Below are 24,246 nucleotides of genomic sequence, written 5' to 3' on the forward strand. Positions count from 1 at the left end.
GGTTGTCCTAATTATAAGGAAGGAGCTATTGAAGCCGGACTCCATAAAGAAAAGCTCTTTTTCTTCCATGCTGTTTTAATTATGTTCACCTAGGAAGTCTATTGAAATAAATTCTTAATCGTAAGCTTTGAGACCTACAAATCTCGTACTCCTATCAATTACCTTGACCATACTTATTGTCACCTGGTAGGTATATTTATTCCTATGCTTGCTTATATGCTCCGATGCATCTAATAAGCAAAGCTGTTTATCTCCCCTGATCATTCCTCACTGATTCCATCCTCTCTCCTCACGTTCCCATTATTCTCTCTAGAGTACATTCTGAACACCTTCACTTTTCTAATGCTGATTCTTCATCTTGTGCACTTTTATTATTTTAATTGTTTAGCAGAGTCTTCCCAGATTAGTGGGAAGTTCAGATTGCTTACATGGTTCAAATTGCTGATTATTCCATTAATTCAATTTGGTAGTTATTTGTTAGTTTATACAATGTACTAAGGATTATGCTAGGCCCTGTAAATGTTGAATAAAATACAGTTCTTGTTAAAATCTAGAATAGAGAATTAAAAAATAAAAGTACATCTTCAGTATGAGTATAATAAGTTTATTAGTAACGAAGAAAAATGCCAAAGGCTAGAAATTCCCACTCCAGTGAGGAGAGTTATGATAAGAAAACTTTTCATGAAAGAGATAGCATTTGAAGTGGTCTTTGGAAACTCATCAATTAAAACTAAATAAAAATGTTGATTTTAACAAACAATATGACACTCATTTTAGAGAGTGGATAGTTTTCTTCAGTATAGTATCAGTGATAGTAATATTTTCTGGATCAGTTTGCTGAGAAGATTCAGTTTATCATTCTGTATTGATTATGAATCCGTCTTTGTACTAGTTACAGTGAAGTGATGCTGATTCTCTATTTCATTTGAGCTTTATTAATGATTTGTTATTTAAAGATTCCATTCTTCAACACGTCAGCTGCATTTTCCTCTTTTATTTTTATAAGTCTCTGGTTCCTTGAATAATACACACTCCTTTTTTTCTCTTGAGATATATTTTTATAGAGAACAGGTAAACAACTCAGCTTATGAGTTTATGCTAAAAGAGGTAGATGTTCTTATATCCACCATCTGGGGTTATCTTTTAAAATTGCTAGTCTTTTCCTAAGGGAACTATAAGCCAATCTTACTTCCCAAACATGCCATTTCATTAGGCGGTCTTAGGTTTTCATTCTAAGAATGGGACAAAAGTTTGGCTATTTTCGGAAGTGATTGAGTTTAAGGTTTTCTCCTTTTCAATCTGTTATTATACATGGCTTCATCTATTTTTATTTATCTTGTATCATTACATATTTCTTTTAAAAGTATTCTGTAATACGGAGAAAGTTAACAATTCAGAATAGGTATATCTAGATTATAAAGCCAGTTTTTATAATCTGCATCTCCCACCCCATATCTTTGTATACCTTCTTATTACATTCTCACAAAGACTGGGAATATATATGCTATGATTTAAAGAGAAAAGGATAAGATTTTGGTCAGTTTAAGATCATGCTGGTTTCTGAATTATATGAGGGTCATACCTATAGGGAATGTAAACTCTACGTAGCTCATTTCTCCTTTATATTGCCTCTGTAGTTTTTGCCCCTCCCCTATCTTTAGTAACTTTTTCTTGTAATGTAATTTCAAACTTACAAAAAACTTACAAGAGGAATTAAAAATAACCCCTGTGATTTTTTTTTAAGATTTTATTTTATTTTTTTTATAAGATTTTGTTTATTTATTCATGAGAGACACAGAGAGAGAGAGAGAGAGAGAGAGGCAGAGACATAGGCAGAGGCAGAGGGAGAAGCAGGCTCCATGCAGGAAGCCCATTGTGGGACCCAATCCCGGGTCTCCAGGATCACGTCCTGGGCTGAAGGCAGGTGCTTAACTGCTGAGCCACCCAGGCGTCCCTAAGATTTTATTTTTAAGTAATCTCTACGCCCAACATGGGGCTCAGACTCACAACCCTGAGATCAAGAGTCAGATGCTCCAGAGCCAGTGCCCCTTTGATCTTTAAAAAAGAGAAATATTACAGATTTCTTTATTTATATTTTGTTTCCAGAAAGTTAAGGTGGATTAGATAGAATACATGATTATGTGAAGTGAAATGGACAAGAGCAAGGAGATAAAACCAAGGGTAGGGATTTAAAATGGAACAAGAAATGAAGCAAATACAAAAATGCATCCTAAAAAGACTTTAGGAGGCCACAAATTGGTTTTTAGAATGATTTTTCCAGAAGCTTTATGATCTTGGGAGATCATGGTGAGGGTGGGCAATAAATCCAGGTTAAGCAAAACATACTTACTGCAGAACTTTTCAGAGCTATTATGTGTTAATGCATACTGTGAAAGTTGAAGAGTGGAATATATAATGTAAAGTGCTCCCCAATTTTTTTGACCATAGAATCCTTCTTTTGCAGAACATCTTGAGGAACCAATGTTCTCTGAAACACTTTGAGTGATGCTGTCTAGGCAGTTAAATACCGTATAAGCCTTGGGCTTTATGATAGTATTTCAGAGGGAAGGTACATACTATATCAAAGAAGAGACATAGACATCTTGGGTTTAGTTTAGAGGGGGTGGTTAAGGTGTATAAGGCATCTGGAAATCATTTTATATGAGAAAGAGTTGGTAGAAACAGGACATTTATTATGGAGAAGAGAAGCTGAGGATTGGGTTGAGGATGTGGGAGCTGTCAGTTTTCTTGACTGTGATACGGAAGAGGGAAAAGAGTTGGTTTTTGTGCATATGTGGACACAGACTAGAACCATTGGATAAAAGTCACAGGAAGCCCTGTTTACATTCTATATAACAAAATTTTCTAATTGTCGTAACTGCAGAAATGGGAAGAAACTGTCTTAGAAAGTAGTGAGTTCTCTGATCCTGCAGTTTCTGGATTGGTAGGGATATTGTGAAGATTTTAGCATAGAACTGGTAATAGCATTAAATGACTTTTAGAGTCCTGCTAGCTGAGAGGTCTTACTGTTCTATGAAAGTGGGATATAAACTCTTTATGATAAAGTCACAGGAGACATTCTTCATAGAGGTACCTGATCTGCCTTTGCATATAATAGTACCATGTGTATTTCTGGTACCTAATATTAGTACATGTCCAGTAAATATTTAAGTGACCTATGGGGAAAGATATATCTGAGGGTCAGCAGGCCACCATCCTTGAGACAGATAGGGAAATCTAAGGGGATAGAGATATATACTTTATAATCAAATGGTACTATGAGATCAGGCTCCTGATATCTCGATCTTTGCACTCTCTCCTCAGCATCAGAGTTAATAAGCAATAGATTTAACTAGTCTAAGCATAAGCCAAAGTAAAGAGGAAAATCACTAAAGGATTAATTTTCACATCTAGGTTCATACTCTCATTTTTTGTCGTAGCTGTTGGGGTTGCTGTGGTGATAACTGTGTGATCATCAGCTACTCTCTGAGTATGGGCAAAAAGAGTAAAGAATCTCTCCAGTCCCTACAGGATAATGTTCTTTGGGCTGATGTCTCTGATAGGTGCTCCCATTTGGAAATTTGTTTTCCTTTTTTAGTCTCTTTCTACCTTCTCTCTCTGCAAATGCAATCCTTGCCTTTTCTGGATATTCAATGACTGTTACAGAATTGGGTTGCAGTCATCCTTTGCCTGTGGGTCCTCTCACCTACCTAGTGGGATACTTATATCACCACGAGAATTTCTTTCTTTTTTTATTTAAAGATTTTATTTATTCATGAGAGAGAGGGAGAGAGGCAGAGACACAGGCAGAGGAAGAAGCAGGCTTCATGCAAGGATCCCGATGTGGGACTCCATCTTGGGACTCTGGGGTCATGCCCTGAGCCAAAGGCAGGCGCTCAACTGCTGAGCCACCCACGTGTCCCACCATGAGAATTTCTTAAATGTGAGAACTTAGGTTTTATAAAAAGAATGATTTCCTAATAAAATTAGTTCTCTTAAGTGTAAGTTCTGTTCGTCTACTTATGAATAAAGAAAAACTATAATATGCCTCACATGACATTTGATATTACAGGATAGTGTCCCACAGTCTTCTAGACTTTGGGGAGAAGTTTAATGGAAATTATACATCCTGGTGTGGCATATATTCTATCGGGTGTTTGGGGAATGGGGAATACAGTTTATTAATGGTAATTAAAAATTCCAGATCTATTGTATATTGATTTTCTTTTCTTTAGGAAGGCTGGTTTATTTTTGTTTTTGTTTTAAGAGTCATTTTGCCTGCTCCAACTTTTTTTGGACAACTTTGTGGTTTTCAAAAGCATAAGTTTCAAAGAAGGGTGAATTTGTGTTGAATATATTCTTGTTTTGGGGGGGCTACAGGAATTCTTTTCATTCTTCTGTAATGCTTTCACTGACTAATCCAAATCAAAGCAGTCTTTCTATATATTTGTCTTGTTGTTGCACTAGTCATTTGATTTTACTTAGGAATACAAAGCTATTTGTATGTTTATTTTATGTCTCCTCCATTGTAATTTAAACTTTGGAGTGGGGATTGTGCTTTCATATCTGACATAATTTTTGTCCTGTGTGGTATTCTGCAAAGGAGTTTAGGAACTTAACAATCATCTAATCCAACCTGCTTTTTCTGTAGAAGGGAAACTAATTTGTTGCTTGATTTGATGCATATTTAGTATTTATATGCCTCCCTTTATAGCATAAATATAATAAGCCTTGAGTTAGGGCTATGATTTATTTCAAAACTAACAAAAAGTGTCAGAATCAAGAACTTTTAGGCTACAACAACAATAACATTTCTACTGTCCTTCATAGTTTATGGAGCTCTTTTACATATATTATTTCATTATATCCTCAGAAATCCTGTGAGACAGAGTTAATTTTATCATTGTCATTTTAGAAATAATGGCACTAAAACCCAGAGACTCAAATTGCAAGTAATTGATGGAGCTGTGGCTGTCACCTAAGATTTTGAACTCCAAATGTTATACGTGTCCTATTGTATCAGCTTGCTTCTAGGTCATCTGCTCATTCTTGTTGGCGGTGGGCAGGATTTCTTTTCAGTAATTCAGCCATCAGTAAATGTTGACTGGATGCTCAGGTTGTAATACAGAACACATTTTCAGGTGCATTGGGGAAAATAAGACTCCTACAGCATTTTGTTCTTAACTATACACAAACATGCATCTACTTACACAAGTGCACACCTATTTATTATAGCAATTATCACATTGAATTGTAATTTGTCTTTTTACATGTCTGTCTCCCCAACCAGATTGTGTGCTTCTTGAGCATCCTCTTATAATTCTGTAAGTTCCTTTATAGTCTCAGTGCCAAATATAGACTCCTGCAGATAGATGCCTAGTTTGTTGAATCAGTGTATGAGTGAATGAGTAAGTGAATACAGACATATTATGCCCTCTGGGGGCTTACAGTCTTCTTGGGGAGATAAAGCATGAAGTTTACAGTAAATACAAAGATTAAAAAAAAAAACAAATTGTTTTTTTTTAAGAGAAACTTTGTTTATAGGGTTTTTTTTTTTTAACTAATATAAAACAGATTCCCAGCCTGTAGTTCATGTAATTGCTTCCCGGCGTCAGGATTGGTCAGAACATGAGATTGCAATGGAGACTAGCCCCACCATAATTTATCAGGATGTATCCAGTGAATCACAATCAGCTACTTCAACAATCAAAGCTCTGTTAGAACTCCAACAGACAACAGGTATGAATTCACATGCTCAACTGAATGAAGCATGTTTTCTCTAGAGATGGGTTGTGCTAAAATACTACCACTGTTATATTTTCTTTGTTATTATTTGAGCACATTTCCCCCCTCTGGACTGGTCTATAATCATTGCTGCAGTCTGTCTACTTGTCAGTTGCATAAGATGTGCCCAGGAGTACTGAAGGATAGATTAGTCAGGAAGAAAAAAATGGCAGAGCTCTTTCTTTTCTTGTCTCCTGCTTAAAATGGAAATCCTATAGCTTCTTGCCACAAGAAGGGAGTAGTTTCCATCATTTCTAAGCACAAGGATGTAGTATAGCTGCCAGTTCTATGTAAGAGTAGTAGAAGGTAGATTGAAGGGCCCCTACCATCCTCCTTGATATTGGTGGGGCAGTTTTGTGGACATAACACCATTAATGGCCCTTTCTAGCACTTTAATTTGTTTTATCTTTATATTTCATTGTATAATTTAACCACTTGAGCTTCCATGCAAAGCCATCCTCATTTAACAAGATCCTATCAGTATTTCTGGTTACTAATAAATATCTTCAGGAAACTAGGCAAAACCTGTGTAACTTTCTTGTTACAGTAAGTCAGAGATTGTTAGGTTATTTAAGGGACCTTAGCAATGATCTCATCCAACCCTTTCATTTTATGCATAAGTAAACTGAGATCCAGAGAGGTTACCTAATTGGCTAGTGGCAGAGTGAGACTCCATATCTTATGATTCCCAATTCAGTGTCCTCTCTACTTGTGGGATGACTATGGTATTATTTTGGTTTTGTTTTGCTTTCGTTTTGCTTTCTTTGTTTAAATGATTAGTCTGATTTTATCACATTATATGCTGTGGGGGAATGATCTGCATGATCATTCAGTAGACTTAATTACTGGTAACTATGTATTGTAACATCCACTTTACACTAGCCAAAGAATACTGGCATTTAATATCTTTGGATAATCTTTATATTGGTGTTATTTTTGGCCTTCGGCACTTCCTTAGCTCCTTGTCTTTGACATACTGAGCCATTTCCATTAATGTCTTATAGAAGGTAAAAACTGAATGAGTAGCTATTATAGAAAGTGATGAGAGAAGTAAATTTAATCCATGGAATCCATTCTTGTTTCCAGACCATTCCATAAAACATTTTTATAGGAATAGAGGTCATTTTTTTCTAACACTGAAAATTTTTATTCTTTAAGAGTTGTTGAAGACTTGGTAGCATTTCTTTGGAGATTATCTTGAATTTTTAATAGATCAAATTAAACTGGTCATTGTATTGTGCTATTCTGGGTAGGTATGCCCTAGAGCAACTCATGGTGTATACATACTGCTTATTCACCCTTTGTTTTCAGGTTGGTGAACTCAAGAATACCAGGGACTACCTTCAAGAAGGCTAAAGGAAATGTTCTAAGAGGAGTGTGTACAAGGGAAACAGATTGTTTGGCCTAGTCATAGTAGGGGGAGTAATTTTAGTCTGATTGCATATGAGTCCTTGCTAGGCTGCTAGGTATGGTTGCACAAGTTGTGTACCCTACAACCATACATAGCAGTCTGCTTTTTTCTTTTCAATTCACTATCTCCTTAGTCACTGCCAGTGTGGCACCCCAGAGGTCTGGCTCATTATTCCCATGGACAACTCTGGTTTTGATACTTGTTTGTAATAAAAATTAACTTTTCCCCTGACTTTTTTATGCAGTAAAGGAAAAATTGGAATCTAAACCAAGACAACCCACTATTGACTTGAGTCAAATGGCAGTGCCTATTCAGATGACCCAGGAAAAGAGACATTCTCCTGAGAGTCCATCCATTGCTGTGGTAGAGTCAGAACTAGTTGCTGAATACATCACTACTGGTAGGTGTCCTTTTAAAAAGTAGTATTAAGGTAGGAGAGCTACCTTTTTGGATTTGATGGGATGATTATTTGGGGGAGAATATAGTTTTTATATTTGTAAATCTTTTCCAGTTTGCTCTGAGAGCAAATTCACATTGTCCTTGGGACTTATACCCTGTCTTTAATGACAAGGGGGAAAAAAAATAAATGAGTTGTTGCAAACTGCAAGTAATAAAAATTGCAAGTTGGCCATAAATGATGTCTGTGAATATAGAGTGACAGTTGTAGAGAGAGGATAAAATACCTTTTATATAAGAATAAATATTTTGATGCATCGAATTTTTTTTAGTTTTAGGGGAGGGGAGGTGGGTCAAGGGAGAAGGTAGGTATAAAACCCAATACCTTTTTTAATGCAAAGAAAAAAAATGTGGAAAACTTGAAATCCATGTAAATACTTAGGAGTTCTGGTGGAAAGCAAATTATTTGTTTAAAATGGCCTGGCAGCGAAACTTTAATGAGATTTTGGATGGCATAGATAGAAAAGTGGAGCAGGAAGGATAATATTCTTTCTCTCATATTCTGATGAGACCACACCTGGAATACTGCTTTCTGGCTTGGACACTTCATTACCTTGAGATTTGAAATAGTTCAGAGGATAGTAATGTGAGTTAATATTAATATTAATGTGGGTTAGGAGAGATGACTTACTTATGAGGCAGTATGTCAAGAACACCTGTTTTAAGTTTTCTTAAGCAGTGATTAAAAGAGAACATAAAATTACATATATTTAAAGGATATAAATACCAAAGCAGAAAAGGAAGTATTTGTGTTTTTTTTTTTATTTTTATTTATTTATGATAGTCACACAGAGAGAGAGAGAGAGAGGCAGAGACACAGGCAGAGGGAGAAGCAGGCTCCATGCCCCAGGAGCCCGATGTGGGATTCGATCCCGGGTCTCTAGGATCGCGCCCTGGGCCAAAGGCAGGCACCAAACCGCTGCACCACCCAGGGATCCCGAAAGTATTTGGTATCATTTTAGGAAATATTTTAGATTAATGGGTTAAAATTACCAGAAGGGAAAATCCAGTTAAAGACTATGGAAAGCCATGTAGTATCTTTCTTTAGAGATATTTAGCAGAAAGCTAAATAAAGCAGAGAGCAGTATATTGGGGAAATCACTATTAACCTCTGGGGATAGACTACATTATCAAATGGTAAATAGAGGAAAAGACCTATGATTTCTTCCCTTACTTATCCTTTTCAGAGCGGACTGATGAGGGGACAGAGGTTGCTTTTCCCCTTCTAGGTAAGTGGTGTGCATCCATTTGTAGTATAACTGAAGGTAAAAAATTGTTGTTTTGGGGGGGAACCACTTAAATGGATGCGCTCTACTCTGATCTGGTAGAGGAAAGGTAAGCTCCAGTCAGTGAAAAGGAGACTCCTTTTGCAAGATAGTGGGATTCTTTCTCAGAAATGAGCAGTTTGACATTGGAAAAAATAAGAGCTGTTAAAGAAATAAGTGACTTTTATGCTGTTAATAATGGCCCAGTTGAGGTCACTTCCAACTGTTTTCTAAATATTCACTCTGTGACCTCCTTCCATAATCTCCTCCCCATCATATCCTCAGCCACATTAAGCATTTTCTTTGACTTCAAACCCAGCTTTCTGGCCCTGATCTCTTGTATTATCCTGCAGTAGGTGTTAGTTTTCTCTGACTTTCCTGCACACTGGGTAATTACTAAGAAGAGATTTATAGTATCTTGAATGAGAATTATTCTTAAATGATTTTAGTTGATTTTCTATTAAATCCATTTCTTAATAAAAAGGTTAATGTCCTAATTACGAAAATTAGTAGGGCAGCAGAAATGTTCCATATAATCTGATAATTTCACGAAAAATTATCTTTATTGTTTATTTTTCAAATATTCATTTCTGATGATGCTTCTGTCAGTAAAAAACTTCATTAATTTGCTTGTTTAATTTTAATATTAGTATGATTTGTTTTTTCTCCTACTCAGTCACCTTATAAATTATTTCAGTAGTTTTAATATAAACACTGACTCCCTTTTTTTCAGTTTGGTTGAACACATATGAAAGATTTTATTTAACTCTTACTTAAAATATGCATATAAAACATACTATGAAATGCAGTGAGATACTGCAGTACATTTATACCAGTGATATTGCCTATAGATTATAGGCAGTATCTTATATCACATGTAGGCATATGTAAAAGAACAATAGAAAAACTGTGTGAATATAGACAGGATGAGTTATAAAAATAAATAAAGCTTATTTATATTTCACTGGATAGTTGTAGGTCTGTACTTATAATACCTAAGTGGTACTCTGACATTGATTTCTGTAGTGATCATCTTATCCATGGACATTTCACTATGATTTTTCTGAATATGGAACTACTTGAAATTGAAGATCAAGATATTTGAGCATTAGAATCATGAATTATTAAGATAATTTTTATATTCTCGAAATCCTTAGCTAATTTTACAGAGTAGTTTTACTCTGTTCTTGATTCAGTAAGCTCGTTTCCCAGTAACCATAAGCATTTTTAAGACTGTAGAATAAGAAGTGGTGAATGTTTTACTGTTTAAAAAGTTAAAGTTGAGGCTGGTAAAAGAGACTTTGGCATCAATGTAGATGTATAATTTTACATATATGCATCAATATAAATATCTAGTGCATTCCTTTGGACTTTTGTAGCAAAAGAATAAGAAATTGGGGTGGTTTTCCTGTTACACTATATTCTTACCCATTTATGTCAGATGAGCTAAATTTCGGATTTTTCTGTTCTTTTGTTTACTTTATAAGAGTTAGCAATTTAAGGACCATTTTCAGTCTGTTACTTCATTTGATCCTCTTCTAGAAAAAAATTTTTTATTATCTCATTTAAAAAAAATCAAGCAAACAAAAATAAAACCTCTCAGTTTAGAGACTAATAGAATTTAAATGACCTCTTTAAATTCCCCTAACTGGTTGGTGGCAGAGTGGGACAAAATCCAGGTATAACTCTTGATCCAAAAAAAACAAAAAACAAAAAACAAAAAACTCTTGATCCAGTTTTTTGTGCAGTATCATCTTGACCTCTTACATCTTTAGGAGCTATAAGGCTGCAAGACAGTGTCACTTCATGTAAAAGAATGAATGCTTCTGGGTTTTGTATTGCATTTGGAACTGGAACCAAGAAATTAAAGTATTATCTTAGTATCCTTAAAGATTTTAGTCTGGGATTTGATTACTGAAATTCGTTATTGTTTTGTTACCTTAATGGGATAAAGGTCATTGAAGAAATTAAGCACCATTTCATGGTGCTTCCACATTTCTCATCTCATCCTTATAATAGCTCTGTTATTCCCGTTTTACAGATGAGAATACAGAGTCTCAGAGAAGATAAGTGACTTTCTCAGAGTCACACAGCTTATAGATGGGCAGACTCTGGTCTTCTGCCTCCTAGTTCACAGTACCACATTTTCTCTCTGTGATGCAATCTCACAGACATTTGTTTAAAATGACTACTGGTTACAGATGCTGTGGTGATTTCTGGAGAAATATCATCACCTCCTCTATTTTCAGTCAGCCATCGCTCCCAGCCCCAACAGCCCTCCCAGCCCCAGCGGACCCTGCTCCAGCATGTGGCTCAGTCACAGACTGCAACACAGACTTCAGTGGTGGTGAAGTCCATCCCGGCATCTTCCCCTGGAGCAATCACCCACATTATGCAGCAGGTTGTATCTCTTCTTTTTCTCCCTACCTTCTGTAACTGCCTCCTTCCCTAAATAAGGTTTAGTTTCATCTAAGAGAGGAAATAACTGAATTGAAGAGCTGTTTATGTAGTTCTTTCATATGTGAGGACTGAGTAGAGGAAATGAATTGAGTCTTAACACTAAAAAGTAATTAAGAAACAGTATTCTTGGATCTTCTGTAAACTTGGAACATTTCAAAAGGATGGGGCTATCTAGATCAATCTGTGACTTCAGAATTGGTCACTGTTTCTATATATTTTGTTGCTACAGAAGTATTTGTTACTGAGGTGAGATTTTTAAATGAAATAGAAGTTGGCTTGTTAGCTGTTTGTTGCTGGGCTTTTTGCTTTTATAATGCATTCTCATGGGAAATATTATAAGTAGGTATAAATATCTGACTTCTTTTACTATATATGTCCAATTAAGAAGGAAGAGACTCAGTGAGAAAGGAGAATGAGTTAATACAAACCAGAATATCTGGTACCAGGGGCAATGAGGAAAAGAAAAGAATATGTTGATAAGCTGATTTTTGTGTCAGATACTGTGCTTTGAGCTTTACATTAATTTGTTTAATTCTCCCTATGATCTACAAGGTGGGTATATTATCCCTCTTACAAATGAGGAAACTCATGCACACGGAAGTTAAGTAAATTATTCTGGGTGGCAGAACCAGGATTTAAATCCAAAGCATCCTGCCTCTATACAAAGTGATATCATAGGTGCCAGATGAAAGCATGACTTATCATTAGTTTTCACATAAATCACCATCGTTTGACTGGTACAGTTAATCCTGATGGTAAGCAAACTAACCTGAATGGCAATAAAGAAATTGTTGAATTAAAAACCTATATGTGCAAGGTCATTATGAGATGAGGAGGGTTTCAGTTGAATCTCCAAGTTTTAAAGTTTAGAATGAGGGAATATCATGACAAGGAAGCGGGAAGGATGGGGTTGGGGTTTATTTTATGTCACTGAGGGAAGCTAGGTGGCCAGAGGTTTAGCTAGGAATTATATCTCAGCTTGGATGCTGGCAGGTCCTGAGATTGAGCTTTCTCAAGACACCCAGAGAAGTCAAACCATGGCCCTAACCATGTCACTCAAGATCGATGCCTCCTCCCAACACTGTAACAGTCTCCCTTCCCAGGGACAGGAGTGTTCTTGTACCCTCCCCTAGTCTCCTTCCCTCCTGGCAGCCAAGTCTCTGGGATACTGTTGCACAGTGGGCCCAGAATTATGACCAAAGGGGCGAGGAAAACTAGTACAGAGGGTTATTCACACAGGCCTTGGTGAAGCCTGATAATCATTTCCACTCTAGTAGAGAGGCCCTCTGTGGGGATCCGGATGAGTTTATCCCTCAGATACCAGCTCTTCCCTTCTGGGCAGCATTGGACATAGATAGACATGGCCAGAGTGGCCTTCTCTGAACATTGGCTTTTCCCTGGACACCTCATTCCTGGGTTGCAGCATTCTTTTCTTTGGACAGGTGAACATCTCTGATGACCAGGTGAGAGAGCTGTGTCCTGAGCCAGAGAGCCTCTTCTTTTCCTGTGTTGGGCTGTGCTTGCAGGGCAGCCTTATTCCTCCTACCTATAAATTCTGGGCCCTCTAGGACTTTTCTTATAGCAGTGAGTAGATTAGTTTTTCTAGTACTTAATCTCCAAGAATTGAAATTATAAGAGTCTCAATCTAAGGGACCCTTTAGGTTTAGAAAACTTGAGATTTCTTGGTCTTTTTAGTCTCTTCCTTCTGAAAAATTTTGAATAAATCTCATAACCAGGTCTTTTCCAGTTTGAGGAAAATGTAGCAATGTAGGTGTTTTTTCTTATTTCATTCTTACTTTGTGCCTTTTTTACTTAGGCATTAAGCAGTCACACTGCTTTTACCAAACACAGCGAGGAACTTGGAACTGAGGAGGGCGAGGTTGAAGAGATGGACACTTTAGACCCTCAGACAGGTCTGTTTTACCGATCTGCCCTGACTCAGTCACAGTCAGCTAAGCAGCAGAAACTTAGCCAGCCCCAGCTGGAACAGACTCAGCTGCAAGTGAAAACTCTGCAGTGCTTCCAGACTAAACAGAAGCAGACCATCCACCTGCAGGCAGACCAGCTCCAGCACAAACTCCCGCAAATGCCCCAGCTTTCCATCAGGCATCAAAAACTCACCCCTCTCCAGCAAGAACAAGCACAGCCCAAGCCAGATGTACAGCACACACAGCATCCCATGGTGGCCAAAGACAGGCAGCTTCCTACCTTAATGGCACAGCCCCCGCAAACTGTAGTACAGGTGCTCGCAGTGAAAACCACGCAGCAGCTCCCTAAACTGCAGCAGGCTCCGAACCAACCAAAAATCTACGTGCAACCCCAAACCCCCCAGAGCCAAATGCCGCTCCCAGCCTCATCAGAGAAACAGCCGGCAAGCCAGGTAACGGAATATTGGTAGCATGCAAAGTTAAACTTCTCTGTTCACGGAAAAAATGAGAACATCACGACCTGATCGTGATTAGCAGTGCTTTCTCCTGGCAAGAGGAAACTCAAAAGCCTCATTTATGCTGGTATTACTTTACCCCATCAGAAGGTGGCATTAGGGAAGAAATGCACGCATTAACATAGGAAGAAAAAAAAAGCATAGCACTCAGAACTTGATTTTCCAGGCAGTTTTTAATAAAATCACTTCAGCATTGATCAGCAGTGCATAGAAGCAAGATCCCTAAGTTATTTGTAATTTTTAGATATAAAATATTTTTTCCATGCTTGTAAACTCTCATATTGTGGCAGTAATGCTAAGTAAATTACAGTCTTTTAAAAAGCTTCATTGAACATCTTCCTTCGTAGTTACATCATCTAGTTAATAAATTTGCCTTCTAGATTTATCTTCTAGATTGCAGAGGAATTATCTGGATATCCAAAAGAAAAATATTAGGGAAAACCAGTGGCTTTGGAGTGATGTATATGTGTGTATGTGTATATTATAAATACATATATAGAGAATATATTTGTATAGATGTATTTTGAAGCAAAAAATTGAAAATCCTTTTTATTTTTAAAAACTGAAGATGATATGAATAATTTGAGAATGGGTTGAAGGTATACTGTGTGGGGATATACATCCCAAAGGAAAACAAGGCTGCTGTGACTTTTTTTCCCTTTACTGCTACGAACCTTGGCTGGCTAGACAAAGGTTCTTTTTACCCCTCCTTTTTCCCTAGGTTTCTTAAAAATAACCAGATACTTTCCCATCCAGCCCTCTTTAAAACACCAAGCTTCATTCAGAATGTCTTCCTAGTATACAGCACGAATGTTTCTTTTGCCATATTATCTGGGGTGTTTGATAGATTTTCTCAGAGATGTAGCTGTAACACACACAACCCCAATTTGTTTTCAGGTGGAGCAGCCAATTATAACCCAAGGATCCTCTGTTACAAAGATAACTTTTGAGGGGCGCCAGCCTCCCACAGTTACAAAGATAACTGGTGGCAGTTCTGTGCCTAAGCTGACATCACCAGTTACAAGCATATCTCCCATTCAGGCCTCTGAGAAGACAGCAGTGTCAGACATTTTGAAAATGTCTTTGATGGAAGCTCAGATTGATACAAATGTAGAGCATATGGTAGTGGATCCCCCAAAGAAGGCTCTTGCCACTAGTATGCTCACTGGTGAAGCAGGATCATTACCCTCCGCCCATGTGGTGGTGGCAGGGATGGCGAATTCCACTCCCCAGCAACAGAAATGTAGAGAGTCCTGTTCAAGTCCATCTGCTGTTGGCCCTCCCTTAACGACAAGGAAAATCGATGCACCAGGAGTGCCTACGACAGGCCAGTTCATGCGTATTCAGAATGTAGGCCAAAAGAAAGCTGAAGAGAGCCCAGCAGAAATTATCATCCAGGTAAGAATTGGAAGGAACATGAAACGCATTGGGCATCTTGGGGGTTGTGGGTTTCGCATGATTGGGGATGTCATAGGAAGAGTCAAGCCAAGATGACAAAATACAGCAATTATTTTTGAGATGACATTTGACAGATTTGGTTTACACCTATTACAAATATACACATTTATATTTTCTGGAAGAGAATCTTAGAAAATTGGTGGATGATATCACACAGCACCCCTTAGAGGCAATTAAGGGCCCTGAGCCCAAAAACCAGCTTGATTTATAGATGCAAGACATGCTTGCCAATGTTAACTCAGTAAGTCAACCCAGAAAATCAGCAACTTGTTGGGGTCAAACTCCCTGGTCTTTCTCAAAAACTCCTGGGATATAACTGGATTGTACTTTTATTTCAAGTTAATTTCAGGGACCCTTTCTTTGGAAAAACACAGTTCTTTATCTTGATCCAGATTTATGGTTTTCAGGACACTTTAACCTTAATTAACTACAGTGTCTGGAAAAACATGTTTTAAGAAAATGTTCTAGGGACGCCTGGGTGGCTCAGCGGTTGAGCGTCTGCCTTCAGCCCAGGGCGTGATCCTGGAGTCCTGGAATCGAGTCCCACCCACATCGGGCTCCCTGCCTGCCTCTCCCTCTGCCTATGTCTCTGCCTCTCTCTGTGTCTCTCATGAATAAATAAATAAAATCTTAAAAAAAAAGAAAAAAGAAAAAAAAGAAAATGTTTCTACATAATTTAATTTTATATTTAATTTGGGATTAACCATAAAGCTTTGCTTTTTATTTCAATCATTGTTGAAAAATCTTGTTTATGGTTACTGTCCTGCCTTGGTAAGTACAGGCTAGTGAACATAATGAATTATTCATTGGCAGTAGATCTTCTATGCCTCACATTCCCTTCATTCTAAAACTCATCTGTCATCATGCATAATAATAGATCAAGACTACAGAATTATGGAGTCCAGACCAGCCTTTAGAAGTTGTGTTTTACTTCTCTTTCTCCTTGCGATGTATCGGGTTTTTTTCTTGACACTTGTCATTTGTGTGTGTGTGTGTGTGTGTGTGTGTGTGTGTGTGTGTGGCTAAGCTGATAGATGGCTTGGAACATTATCAGCTCTTGTTAGCTCTTGTTAGTTAATGGAGAATTTGGATTCACTGAAATGTGGATAATCTAAGATTTACCATAGATTCATTGTTGTGTGACTTGGAAGTTTCTGTGGTAAACTTTCCCTTTACCATGATGCCAGGCTATGAGAGAATGCAAATTAACCAATATTCATCCAAGTACGATATAAATAAGTGTGGAAAAAATGTTTAAAGGCAAATAAAACTGACCATTGGATTATTAAATGATTTGTTCCTCTCTGTAAAAACAATTGTTAGCAAATTAGGTAATTCTTGACAGAGGGATTTGTGTTTTTTTTTACCCCCTAAAGAAGTGGAAAAGGAATGGGTTCCTAGCTTTGCTGTTCACTGTGTGACTTTGGGCAGGGCTGTTTAACCTCACTATGCCTTAGTTTCCTCATCAGTAAAAATGGGAATAAGGAATGCCTACTTGGGATCCCTGGGTGGCGCAGCGGTTTGGCGCCTGCCTTTGGCCCAGGGCGCGATCCTGGAGACCCCGGATCGAATCCCATGTCGGGCTCCCGGTGCATGGAGCCTGCTTCTCCCTCTGCCTATGTCTCTGCCTCTCTCTCTCTCTCTCTCTCTCTGTGACTATCATAAATAAATAAAAATTTAAAAAAAAAAAAAAAAAAAAAAAGGAATGCCTACTTTATGTGATTGATGGGAGGATTACACAAAATTGAGATGAAGCACCTAGCACAGTACCTGGCTCTTAATGATTGCCCAATAAATGGTAGCTACTACCATTTTACTAAAATTTTCTGTGGCTCCTGAGGGTTTAAATTGGTAAAATTAAATACCAATAATTTGGGATAACTTATTTGGAAATTATTTTCTGCACTTTATGTACAGGGCTGAAAAGTACTTTGCTTCATATATCAAGGGTAGTATCTAACGAGTAGGCTCTCTACAGAACTCAGAACTAACTTTCAGTGTATTCCATATGCTAGGTGGCCATGTCAGAGGGAAGGGCTTTGTGATGGTTAGGAACTGAGCTTTTAACAAAAGCTCAGTTCCTAACCAGGTCCAGAAACACCCGGATTTAAGTTTCACCTGTACATCTCCTTCCCAGCATTGTGGTTTGACGCAACAGAGTTCACCTCTGTATCTCCATTTCATAGAATGAAATGCCTCAAAGGGTGGTTTTAAGGATTTTGTGGGAAACTGTATGGAATGCAGTCAGTTAAGTGTTTGACACAGAAGAACACTCAATAAACATAGCTCCTGTTACTATTATCATCATGAATATGTTGTTAGGATATTTTCAGATCTTACTAGTTACAGTTACCTTTGACTGGAAGTACTTGGAAGTACTGATATAACAGATTCAGTAAAATAGTATGAGGATGAATGAAAGAAACCTGCAGAAGTGCTTTGATTCCTTGAAAAATATTTTATAAGAATTCAGCATGTTTAATAATAAATGCTTTGAATGAAAAGCATTGTTCTTTGGAGGTAGACAATCTGCATTTCATTCGTTTGTTCATTCATTCATTCATTCATTCATTCATACCACATGTATTACTTAACCTCTGTGTTCTAGGCACTGTGCTAGATGCAGAGACCAGAGTAAATAAGACAAATAGATCTTCTATTCTGAAGGAGTCTATATATGTGGAACTCATAGAATTTTAGAACCTTGTGGATCTTTTAGAGTATATCTTCTCTAATTTTATGCGAGATGAAAGCTCAGTGAGGTAAAGTGACTTATTCAGAGGTCCACAACAAGTCTGAGCCAGAGCTGAACTAAAATCCAAGTCTCCTGACTCCACCTAAGGTTTCTTCACGGTGATGAACTATATGGAAGAGTGAGAGGAAAACAAATAACAGAAAACTCCACTACCCTAGATTCAGTGTCCTGGCATCTTGCAACATTTTCTTGGTAGTATTAAAATTATATTTATATCCTCCCCCTAGTAGAAGATTGTTTTGGTCAGGTATATTTCCTGATATTCAACTTTGCTCTGGGACTTTTAATGCTAAAGATAGGTTCATTCATTTGAAAATTGATGCAAATGTTTATTGAGCATCTGATGCGTGACAGGCCCTGTTCAGAGCTCTATGCATCAAGTAATGAAAAAAGATATTCAAGATCTGTGCTGTAGTATATACTCTCATGGAGCTTACATTCTAAGGGTAAGAAGAAAAATAACAAACATGATAAATGCAACCAAGAAGTAACAATATAATAGTAGTAGGGATGGGATCTACCCAGTGATCCAGTTTCATACTCATAGAAGGAAGGCTTCTCAAAGCCTTTTACCCTAAGTTTTTGAGCTAAGATGCAAGTGATAGGATGGAACCAACCATGCAGAGCTATGGAGAAAAAGTATTACAGGAAGAGGGGAAGAACAACTGCAAAGGTCCAAGGTATAAGTGAGTTTGACATAAACTTGGAGTCATGGTAAGGAGTTTGATTTTATAGCAAGTACAATAAGAAACAGTTGTAGAACTTGAAGCAGGGGTATGATGTGAACTGATAGACCTTTTTAAAAGGTATCTGATAAAGATGAGAAAGAAGAACCTGACAAGGCAATATGGCCATAATATGTGTTTGCCTACTGGTATTTTTATTATTTAAAAGACAGTTTTGCCTTTTGTCTACTCAAGAAAGAGTATTAGTATTGACCCAAATAAATAACTTCCCCTTTGAGCTACCAAATGGTTACTGAAGGTTACTGAAAGGTTCAAAATATATTGTGGTGTCAGCAAATTAACCATTTATTTTACAGATAATAATGGGTGAAGTCTGACTACATTTACCTTTAAAATTTGCTTAATGATCAAAGGAAAATGTCCTTTAAAGTCTCTCTCTCTCTTGAATTAGGCACAGACTTCAGCCTCCTCTATTAGAAGAGGTGCCATCAGAAAGTGGAAAGATCATTTTAAGTTGTAGAACTTGGACTTGAATCCTGGCACTTTAACTTTGACCAGTTGTGTGACCTTGATTAAGTCACTCTCTTAGTTTCCTCATTTGTAAAATGGGAATAATACTTTTCTTAAGAGTGTTATGGGGATTTAGTAGAACATTATGTGTTAAAGCACCTAGCACAGTGCCTGGCGTGTAGTAGTTGTCCGATAAATGTCAGTTTTCTTGTTTCCTTCCTTAGTGTTGGGGGAATCCTTTCGTGTTTCTTTTTCTTACCATAAAGCCCTTTTCCGTGTCTTCTCTTCCAGGCCATTCCCCAGTATGCTATTCCTTGTCACTCCAGTTCCAACGTGGTTGTAGAGCCCAGTGGGCTTCTTGAGCTAAACAACTTCACTAGCCAGCAGTTGGATGACGATGAGACCGCAATGGAGCAAGACATTGACAGTAGCACAGAGGATGGAACCGAACCCAGCCCCTCTCAGAGTTCTGCTGAACGGTCCTAAGTGTTTTGGAAATAGGAGTGCACTTTAAAACCTACTTGGTTACCAAGTGTCCAGGGAAGCCCTTGATTTTTGATGTCTAATGAGAGCACTTTGCCCAGGCTTAGGCTGTGGACCCCAAAATAGCAGTGTTTCAACAAGAATTGCTGCAGGAGCAGCATTTTAAAACAAGATAAAACTCACAGGGGAATGTACTTTTTTTAAAAAAAGGAAAAGAAAAAAAAAAAAGAAAAAGGAAAAGATGCACATCTACAAGTGACAGAAGACCTGACATTCTTTCTCTGTTGGACCACACCTGATGGAAAAGTTTGTCATGCAGTGGAAAGAGACTTTTCCTGTGAATGTTCCTCAACTGGTTTCTACTGAGCAAAACACCATCAGAGAAGGAGAATGTGAATAGTTTGTATTTTGAAAAGGTGTGTCAGGAACAGTTTTTTAAAAAACCTTTTATGTTTTTTGAAAATCCTTGGAAGTGTTGAATTGGTTAACATTTTACATTTGCTCAGTTTATAGTTTATAAAATAACTAGAAAAATACTGGCATTAAAGAATCCTTGTTAGATGGTGGAAATCAGATCCCTAACCAGTGGGAAGTGCTTTTTGGGTGGCTTGTACATTCTCACCAATTGTATGCTAATTTATTGTGTTGTTGTTTCTTTGTGCTCCAGGCAGCACACTTGCCTTCTATTTATTTAAATGTAAACATTTCAAAGCAGGCCATATTCTTTCTGACAGATTTCCTGTAAACCAGGATTGCCTGCCCTTTCCACCTCCCACCCCTCCCCACTCCTTTAAGAAAACTTAAGAGAAAATGTTTCATTGTGAAGGAGAGGAAAAGAAACATTTTCTGGCCCAAAGGAAATGTTCAGCTATGTTTAGGAAAAATTATTCATATGATGCTATCTTAACATTGAAATTGCACATTCGTGTTGGACTGAGACTTTGAAAATAACTTTTACATGCTTTTGTTTAACCCCCTTTGAAATGTATAAAAAATTCATTTACAGTTCTAAATGTAATGTTTTTAAGCATTCTGCCTTTTTAGGACACAGTTTGTTTTAAGCAATATGTTTGGGTCTTGTGATCACTGTCTGTCACAAGTAGAGTGAGGGGTAAGAGGGTGGGAGGGTAACGGTCAGTTTTGACAAGTTGTGGCAAAGGAAGCAATTCTTTTCATTTTTTAAAAAAATGTAAATAGAAAAGTTTTTAACGGTTTTATATAGATTTCACTATAAATAAGCATTTTAAGACTGACAAATGTTGAACTGTACATACATATATCAGCATAACTGCCCAATTTTTTGGTGCTGAAGTACTGTAAGTAGATTTCATCAACAGTCTCCTAATTTTTGCATCTATATCTAGAAAAAAAACTGTGATACTATAGTTATTAAGTTCCCACTAGAGTGACACTGAAAATTTAAACACAAGCATTCATAAGATGCACTGACCTCTGGTAGTCGCCATCATTTCTCCTGAACGATAACGACTTACCCATAGATGGGGCTGTTGGGTTTTATTTTATTGTACAAATTCATGTTTAAAAGACTTTGTGATTGTTTCTAGTTAAGTAACTTTTTAACCTCTCCAGTCCTAGGCTTCTTTGAGAATCTGATTACACTATGAACTCTCCCCCGGAAGACACAAATGCCAATACACATGTTAGATTTTGCGTATAATCTTAGGGGTCTGTAGGCCCCTAAGCCTAACCACATATTCAAGGTTAAGCCCTCTGTTATGGTCAGTCCATTACTTACAGATGTAAGTTTTTATAAAATAAAATATCTTTAAACATTCATGGGTCAGGTAACAAGAACATACTTGAATAAAGTTATTATGTTCTACTTCTACATATTCTGGCAGCATGGCATACCTGTGTCCCTTTGAGAATTTAGCCTTAATCTGTTTTCAGCAACTGGAATGGCAGATGAAACTTCCACCATCTACACTTTTAAAAATTAGTGTGTATATATTAACAAATTACCAAGTGAGGGATTTAACATTTATTTTTCTTTCAAAGGTATTGATTTCAAGGAGAGCATGAATTCTTTTGTTTATTCAACAAACATTAAACATCTTGTACGTGTCAGGTACTGTTCTAAGCACCAGGGATTCCACAGTAAATAAACAGAAAATTCTACCCTTATGGAGTTTACAAACAGAGAGCTTCCTGCTGATGGAATGGATACAGGGCTGAAGGAAGGAGGAAACAGGAGTGACTCTTAGGTTTTTTGATTAAGTGGATGGATGGTGATGCCATATATGGATCTCCAGGTATCCTTTTACTGAAAGTCTTAGCATCAGCTCTATTTGTATTTCGTACGTTTAAGTCCATAAATTAAATGTAATTTTAAGTCAGTCCTTGTGAAAGATATTCAGAGGTTATACTGCAAATGCTACAGAATTATTAGAGTCCTAACTGTTTTAGGCAGTGATAAGAAAAATCCATTTGGTTTAAAGTAAACTTTGATAAATGCTTTGTATTGCAGAATGCAGTTTATGGTGAACTTAGAGAACTTTTTAAAAAAAGGTTTTATTGAAATTAATTCACATGCCATACAATCCACTCATTTAAAGTGTACAGTTCAGTGGTTTTCACTATATTTACAGAGTTAGGCAGCCATCACTACAGCCAATTGTAGAACATTTTCATAACCCTAAAAAGAAGCCCTATACCCTTTAGTTGTTACCCTTGAAACTCACCCCACCACCCCAGCCTTAGGCAACCACTAAACTACTTCCTGTCTCTATGGATTTGCCTATTTAGGACATTTCATATAAATGGAATCATACAGTATGTGGTCTTCCGTGACTGGCTTCTTTCATTTAGCATAGTATTTTCAAGGTTGTAGCACCGTTCAGTCCTTCAGTAATATTCCATTGCTTTAATAGACCACCTTTTATCCATTCATTGGTTGATGGTCATTGGGTTGTTTCTGCTTTTTAGCTATTATGAATAATGCAGCTGTGAACATTTGTGTAGTTTTTAAATATGTTTTCAGTTCTCTTTGGTAGGTATCTAGGGAGTATAATTCTGTGTCCTACAGTAACTATTTTTAATGATTTGAGAAACTACTAAACTCCTTTCTACAGTGATTGTACATTTTAGAGCGGTATAGGAGAGTTCCAGTTTTTCTACATCTTCACCAGTGCTTGCTGTTATTTTTTGTGTTTGTATTATTATTATTTTTTAAATTATAGCCATCTTGGTGTGTGAAGTGGTACCTCATTGTTCTGATTTACATTTCCTGATGGCTAATGATAAGAATCTTCTCATGTGCTTATTGGCCATTCATTTATCTTTGGAGAACTACCCTTTGCCCATTTTTAAATTGATTGATTTTCTATTTAATTATTTAAATTGAGAACTTTTGAAGTACAGGCAATAATACTGCTCTTAAGAGAAAAGTAACCTGTTCTCTCTGGTAATTAATTCATCACCGTTAAAATCTTAATCTTCTTCATCTCTAATATAACAAATTGCTTAACATTCTTAAAACCAAAGCCATATAGAGCTTTATAATTGAAAACACTTTTAAATACATGTCTTTGTGCGGTTCTCTCAGTGACTTGCTAGGATAGGAGACAGTACAAAAGAAATAGTGGCCAAGTGATCTGGATTTGACTCCCAGACTCCTGTTACTGGATCATATGAACTTGAGCAAGTCCTATTCCCCATAGCACAAAGTGACCCCCATGGGATCATTGTGAAGACTGGATGAAACAGTGTATGTAAAAATGCCCCAGGCACAAAGTTAGGTGCTCTATTTTTTTAAGTCTAGTATTTATACATACTCCCACTTTATAAATAGAAAACCGAAGGCCCAGAGACAAATGAAGTACCAGAGCTCACAGATAATATGCTAGTAGGCATCACGCAATTCCCCAAGTTGCTATTTAGGAGTGTGTGTGTGCCACCACACACAGAGAATTGGCCTTTGGAAAGACAGGGGAACTTGATATTGGCCTATAACATGATCTCTTTGTCAGTCTTAGGTGCCTTCACACAGAGGTGCTCACACACAAGTTTGTTTTTTGAGTTCAATTACGTGTCACAAATCCCAGATAAGAGGAAGTAGACTGAAAAAGCACCATATAAGCAAGGCCTTTCCAAGAAAAGAGTGAGAAAATAGTCTGCTGCCTCTGTTTACAGGTTTATAAACTTTTAACTGAGGTTTGATGACCTATATATTGAAAAAAGGATCGAAACACCATAGGGTCAGATTTGTACTTGTGAGAAGTCTTGCTCTCCTTTCTTACCTCTTCCTTGTTCACACAGACTGCAACTGAAAATATGGCACTTACTTTAAAAACAAAACAAAACAAGCCTAGGTTTGAATCCTGACAAGCCATGTGAGTTTGAACGAAGTCTAAGAGGCTTTGGATAGCACAAGATAGGATGATTTATGCTGCTGTGTAATCTGCTCCCCACTTTTAAATATCCTTTTTCTTTTCCTTCCAACAGATAGTTACTAGGCACTTTTCTGTGTGCAGATGTTGGGGATATAATAATGGCTAGGGAAAGAAGCCCCTACC

At 37.2% G+C, this 24,246-nt stretch overlaps 1 protein-coding gene across 9 annotated transcripts in view; it reads left to right on the forward strand.

Annotated features, from left to right (window-relative positions):
- The window catches only part of EMSY (EMSY transcriptional repressor, BRCA2 interacting), a 142,292-nt gene extending 120,732 nt beyond the window's left edge, over positions 1-21,560 (forward strand). For 5 of the 9 annotated variants that reach the window (XM_072794696.1, XM_072794698.1, XM_072794699.1 and 2 more), the window contains 7 exons: positions 5,575-5,739; positions 7,440-7,595; positions 8,839-8,880; positions 11,118-11,317; positions 13,193-13,756; positions 14,717-15,217; positions 19,520-21,560. In XM_072794696.1, coding sequence (XP_072650797.1) covers positions 5,575-5,739; positions 7,440-7,595; positions 8,839-8,880; positions 11,118-11,317; positions 13,193-13,756; positions 14,717-15,217; positions 19,520-19,714 — 1,823 coding nt within the window. In that variant the 3' untranslated portion in view covers positions 19,715-21,560. The remainder of the gene's footprint in view (positions 1-5,574; positions 5,740-7,439; positions 7,596-8,838; positions 8,881-11,117; positions 11,318-13,192; positions 13,757-14,716; positions 15,218-19,519) is intronic. The other 4 variants (XM_072794693.1, XM_072794694.1, XM_072794701.1 and 1 more) reach the window with 2 other exon arrangements.
- The last annotated feature ends 2,686 nt before the right edge of the window (positions 21,561-24,246 follow it).

The sequence above is a fragment of the Canis lupus genome, chromosome 23, assembly GCF_048164855.1.
Source record: "Canis lupus baileyi chromosome 23, mCanLup2.hap1, whole genome shotgun sequence".
In the NCBI taxonomy this organism is placed as follows: Eukaryota; Metazoa; Chordata; class Mammalia; order Carnivora; family Canidae; genus Canis; species Canis lupus.